The sequence below is a fragment of the Salvelinus sp. IW2-2015 genome, unplaced genomic scaffold (genome assembly GCF_002910315.2).
Source record: "Salvelinus sp. IW2-2015 unplaced genomic scaffold, ASM291031v2 Un_scaffold1546, whole genome shotgun sequence".
In the NCBI taxonomy this organism is placed as follows: Eukaryota; Metazoa; Chordata; class Actinopteri; order Salmoniformes; family Salmonidae; genus Salvelinus; species Salvelinus sp. IW2-2015.
In genome coordinates this window covers 154,807-160,806 of record NW_019942978.1, presented here as the reverse complement: position 1 = coordinate 160,806, position 6,000 = coordinate 154,807, and the positions used below count along the sequence as shown (strand labels likewise).

Genomic DNA, 6,000 nt, shown 5'->3' with positions numbered 1-6,000 from the left:
ACTCTCACCATTATTAACCGTGTCGTCAGGTAGGCCTCTAAGCCATTATTAACCATGTCAGGTAGGCCTCGTCACTAGGGTTGACGCCTCGCTTTGTCCTCGTCACTAGGGTCGACGCCTCGCTTTGTCCTCGTCACTAGGGTCCAGAATGTTTGCGTGGTCAGGGGAAAACTCTGGGCCCTTTTTTATAACTCGAAGCTCAGATCAGATCTCAATGCCTACGGAATTGTTCAAATGTCTCAGGAACCACATCAATACGATATAGAACTCTTCTGAGATGTGCAGCGTGACTGCAAGAAATGACCATCTGGAACGAACCCAATAAAATGGACTCTGCATGAACTAGATTCTGTCTCTACAGATAGAAGACTGCATGCTCTAACTCCTCTCTGTGCGTCTACAGTGTGGATCCCAACGACCAGAAGAAGACGGCCTGCTATGACATCGATGTGGAGGTGGACGACACTCTAAAGACCCAGATGAACTCCTTCCTCCTATCCACCGCCAGCCAGCAGGAGATAGCTGGCCTGGACAACAAGGTATGTAATGGAGCTCATAGTTGAAGGGTCCAGTGTTTCATTGATTTTCAAGGGACTGAATCTAGCCTACAACTTACGGTAGGCTATTCTGAGGCTGTGTGACCTGAGGCAATAAACAGCTATTCTTCCACACTCTGTTTATCTCTGCTATTGTACAGACGGTGGAAGAGTTGGAAAAATAGAGGTGAACTAGGAACAGACAGGAACAGACTGTACAGAGAAACTCACTGAACCTGAAATCAAACAACAAATAGACAGCCCTCCTCCCCCTGTCCTCTTCCAGCAGCCTACTTCAAGTTCAGACTGTTAATAATACAGACAAAGAACAAGACCCCACAGGATGGACTCTGACACGCAAAACACACACCCTGTTAGTAGCACTGGCTGCATGTCTCATTGCTGTGATTGTAGAGCGAGCAGAGCTGAGGTCAGAGAGACCCTGGCTAGCTGCTGTGGCAAAGGCCAATGAAACACAGCAAATTTACAAGACAACGGTCACGGTAGTACTCTACTGAGTGAGGAGCACTAGATAACATAATGTTCTCCTACAGGGACAACAGGTGAAGTTTGGCTGGCTGGCTAAATCTGGAACAATGTTAAGAAGTATCCATTGGTATTGTTTAGGGCCCTATTCATTATTTTTGTTGCCTGATTATTATTATTTTCCTGTTTTTTGTTTTTCCAGGTTTCAGTTTTTCCCAAGTTTTTTTATTTTATTAAATTGTTTATTTTTTTGCTCCCAAATTAGCACTTATTTTTTTGCGCCCATAAATCTAAACCCCGTCTAAACTAGGGGGGGGGGTTATCCTACTAAACTACATGTAATTGTTTTAAGAAGGTCATGCCAAGGATCATTTAGCTGTTTGATTTGGAGTTTTAAAACCCCTTGAAGTATTTTATTTTTTATTAAAAAGTTTTTAAAAGTTTCTAAAAAGATTAGCATTTTTATTTGGCCTTACTGCTATTAGCCCATACAATTGTTGGGGTATTTTATTAGGATCCTCATTAGCTGTTGCAAAAGCAGCAGCTACTCTTCCTGGGATCCACACAAAACATGAAATATAATACAGAACATTAATAGACACGAACAGCTCAAGGACAGAGGTACATCAATTTTTAACAAATGCAATGAATAACAGATTAACTACATGGAACAACAGATAGTCCCCCCACCAAAAAACGAAAGGAAGTTTGTTCTGAAGTGTCTGTCCTATATCTGAGAGAGATAGAAAGGAAACGTATTCTTAAAAAAAAAAAAAATGTTTAGTTATTTAACCCATATTTTTGCACTAACGTCTCATATATACTTCCATTCATTTTTTTCATCTTGTACCGGGGACCCTTCAGACGATTTTTGAGGTTGTGGACCACAGATCATATTAGTGTGTAGCCCAAACTGTTCGGACGCTACAGACTGAAGTTGGCAGATCGCGTAGATAGAACGAGTCCCAAGATGCTTGTGGGGGTCGTAGGGCAAAACGGAGAACACCGTCGTGTTCGTGGGAGTCTCATCTCTCCATAGAGGGCGTCATAATAGTTTGTAGGGCTTCAGACCATTTTTATGAGAAGACGGTCTCATGTAGTCTGACAAACACCGCTCGAGCTCTTTCACCGCAGATGCGAAATCATCCAATGCAAAAAAAACACAACTTACATTATTATTTCATTATGCTGATTTAGATAATTAGGTGCCGACATCGACTCTAGGGGGTTAATAGTTAAACAACTAAATTGGATGGTGAAAGTCCACAAAAATGCTTAAAACCACATCAAGAGACGACTTTTGAGGTCTGGGGAAAAACTGTCTTTTTTTTATTTTGGGTGTAGTTCCCATTTTTTAATTCCAGTGTGCGCCTAGGCAAGCGGCTGCTGTTAAGTTGTGTTTCTAGACACATGATGGTAGAGTTGGCAAAAGAAATACCCACCGGATTGATTAAAATATCACGTTTATCTGCAGAATGATATCATAGCTACTATGCGCTGTTTGACAGGCAGCCCAATTCTCATCTTTTCCCCACTATTGGTCTTTTGACCAATCACATCAGAAGAAGAAATGGAGGTGATTTTTTTTTGGGGGGGGGGTCAAAATATCAATTACTAAAAGAAATCTGTGAATTGTGCTGCCTGTCTAAATGCCGTCTGTAGTAACGTTTAACTGAAGGTTTTGACAAAGCCTTTCCATCTACCTTGACTGTTTCATTTCCTATCATCGCTAACGGTAGATCGTATGCGTTAGCGTCTCACACAGACAGGGGCATTCTCGATGCCTCTTCAGAAGTTGTAAGGAAATACAAATTACTGGTGCATTCTGTTCATGTGTTATGATAAATTTGGCTAATAAATACATTAATACATTTACCTGTTTCCCTACTAAGTACAATATATTGTTGAATACTCTTTTTTTTTTTTTTTTTATGTTTTGGTCTAGATACTTCTGTTCTCTGCATCGCAGATTTTTTGTCCTGTACAAAACAAAGTAACTACTTAATCCATCTTGGTTTGGATGTCCATCCTGCAGTATTCTTCCCGTTCAGATCCATAAAGGGCGTCAGGGCGCGGGCTTCAGTCTGGCTGCACCGAACCGACGAGTGTGCTCGCATACTCCCTTAAAAGACCTTAAAGAAAAAAAAACTCACCCAAGTACAAAACTAACAAATACGTCACAAATGTCGTCATATGAGCTCGAACTCTACCAAACTGTTTCGGCTGGGAAGCATGCAGACGCCTTAAGACAATAGTGTATTTTAATGTTGAGGCTTGGCTTGACCGTCGATATCTCTTCTTCCCCTGTGATAATTGAGACCATAGAGACCGATGTAACGCAGCTGAAGACCCAGAGAGAGTTCATGTTGAGCTTCGCCAGAGATCCCCAGGGCTTCATCAACGACTGGCTGCAGTCACAGTGCCGGGACCTCAAGGTAAGAGTGAGTAGGGAGAAAACGGGGAGTGAGACGAGGAGGTACTTCAGGGCTTTATCAATGGCTGGCTGCGGTCACAGTGCAGGGACCTCAAGGTAACCTAACAGGAAAACACCTCTCTATGGGACCTCAAGGTAAACTATGAACTGAACTCTGGTGAACTGGTGCTTCAGATGAAGAAATGAGGCCCCCATGTGTGGGGAGCCGCAATATTATGTCTACAGGCCTCTTTTCTTAACTTGCAAGGTAAACAAAACAGCTCTCTAGTGCTGCCCAGTTACTGATTACACTTTACTTAATACCTCGCAAATCATCTGGGTCATGTTCATTAAGAAGTAAACGCATTGAAATTAACTTCCCTTCCAACTTGTCCAATAAAAAAAAATATTTTGCAAAGCATTTTGCTATGTGTCTTACTGAACATGACCCTTTCCCTTGTGTAGTCATAGACTTAGTTAGCCGTTAGCACTAGCTAGCTGCCATGGACTTATGTTGGTCATTAGTACTAGCTAGCTGCCGTGGATGTATGTTAGCCGTTAGTACTAGCTAACTGCCGTGGATGTATGTTAGACGTTAGTACTAGCTAACTGCCGTGGATGTATGTTAGACGTTAGTACTAGCTAACTGCCGTGGATGTATGTTATCCATTAGCACTAGCTAGCTGCCGTGGCTGTTTGTTATCCATTAGCACTAGCTAGCTGTCATGGCTGTTTGTTATCCATTAGCACTAGCTAGCTGACTGGCTGTTTGTATCCATTAGCATAGCTAGCTGCCATGGCTGTTTGTTATCCATTATGCACTAGCTAGCTGCAATGGCTGTTTGTTATCCATTAGCACTAGCTAGCTGCCATGGCTGTTTGTTATCCATTAGCACTAGCTAGCTGCCATGGCTGTTTGTTATCCATTAGCACTAGCCTAGCTGCATGGCTGTTTGTTATCCATTAGCACTAGCTAGCTGCATGGCTGTTTGTTATCCATTAGCACTAGCTAGCTGCCATGGCTGTTTGTTATCCATTAGCACTAGCTAGCTGCCATGGCTGTTTGTTATCCATTACACTAGCTAGCTGCATGGCTGTTTGTTATCCATTAGCACTAGCTAGCTGCATGGCTGTTTGTTATCCATTAGCACTAGCAGCTGCCATGGCTGTTTGTTATCCATTAGCACTAGCTAGCTGCCATGGCTGTTTTGTTATCCATTAGCACTAGCTAGCCTGCCATGGCTGTTTGTTATCCATTAGCACTAGCTAGCTGCCATGGCCTGTTTGTTATCCATTTATCACCTAGCTAGCTGCCATGGCTGTTTGTTATCCATTAGCACTAGCTAGCTGTTCCACATGTAGTGTTTGTTCAGCTGAATCTTGGAGGAGGACCAAACACCACACTGACTGGACTGTCAATGACAACGAAACCAAGGGGTGAATCTAGCTGAATCCAGTCCAAAGTTCATGGATATTTCTTCTCCCCCCCTGAAAATGCAGCCTTCCGCATGGTTGCCTGGCGCCCAGTAACCTTAGTTGTCCTTATGCAAGAACATGCCAGAGTGAATGAAGATGTGTTTTATGAAGCCTGTTGCATGCTTCCCAGTCGAAACAGTTTGGTCATATATACTATGATGACAATTGTGACGTTTTTGTTCGTTTTGATGTTCGGCTGTTTATATTTTCTGGCTGTTCGAGCACACAATGTTAATTCTTGAGGCAAGTCTTTTAAGTTTTTGGTAGCTGAAGTCTACGCCCATTCGTCTGTGATTGGCCGACAGTAAAACTCCTAGTAGGAGTGGCAATGAATTGTTTTTGTTGGCATTCAAGGAGAGACAGATTTATTTTAGATGAATTAAGACTATTTTGAGGAAGTGTATACTGGCTATGTTGCTACGGCGTCTCGAGGGACAAACATTTAATATTGCTGCTTTTTTTAGTTTTTCAAGCAAAGTTATTTTAAGGGAGTCCTGCTAGGAGCAAAGCAAACCTAGTATGCTTTACACAGAGATGGTCCCAGAGCGGTCTCTTCGACCACAATATAGGAATAGGGTTGATGTTGCCTCCTTGCCACAGGTCCACCCCTGGAAAAGATATTTCTGATATCAATAGAATTTTACTTGTATGAAAAGATAAATATAGATAACATGCATGATGCTTATAGTGCGTAAACAACAACACATTATACCTGTAGGCTTTTAATGAAGTGTTACTAAAAGTTTAAAGTTTCTAATGTATATGTGATTATTTTTTACAGACTATGACTGATGTGGTTGCGAACCCAGAAGAGGAGAGGAGAGCCGAGTTCTATTTCCAACCCTGGGCCCAGGAGGCCGTGTGTCGTTACTTCTACTCCAAGGTAACGTCCTCACCTCTCACCATTCTGTATGTTGCTACTTCTACTCCCAAGGTAACCTCCTCCCTTCTGCCATTCATTCCCCATGAATGGTCATCATTGCTGAGTCATACCGCCAAGTTTTTCTGCCCTACTAAATACTTACAATTATTATCTAACATGATTTTTAATTCAACTTTGTTTTACGGTACTGTTCCCACTGCTATTTA

At 42.2% G+C, this 6,000-nt stretch overlaps 1 protein-coding gene and 1 long non-coding RNA gene across 2 annotated transcripts in view; both read left to right on the top strand.

Moving 5' to 3' along the window:
- The window catches only part of LOC139024468 (uncharacterized), a 5,360-nt gene extending 4,964 nt beyond the window's left edge, over window positions 1-396 (top strand). The window contains exon 3 of the long non-coding RNA XR_011475792.1: window positions 30-396. This is a non-coding gene — a long non-coding RNA (uncharacterized lncRNA). The remainder of the gene's footprint in view (window positions 1-29) is intronic.
- Window positions 1-6,000, top strand: part of smarcd1 (SWI/SNF related BAF chromatin remodeling complex subunit D1) — a 45,022-nt gene that overhangs the window by 36,982 nt on the left and 2,040 nt on the right. The window contains exons 10-13 of the mRNA XM_070439303.1: window positions 404-543; window positions 962-966; window positions 3,341-3,457; window positions 5,693-5,794. Coding sequence (XP_070295404.1) covers window positions 404-543; window positions 962-966; window positions 3,341-3,457; window positions 5,693-5,794 — 364 coding nt within the window. The remainder of the gene's footprint in view (window positions 1-403; window positions 544-961; window positions 967-3,340; window positions 3,458-5,692; window positions 5,795-6,000) is intronic.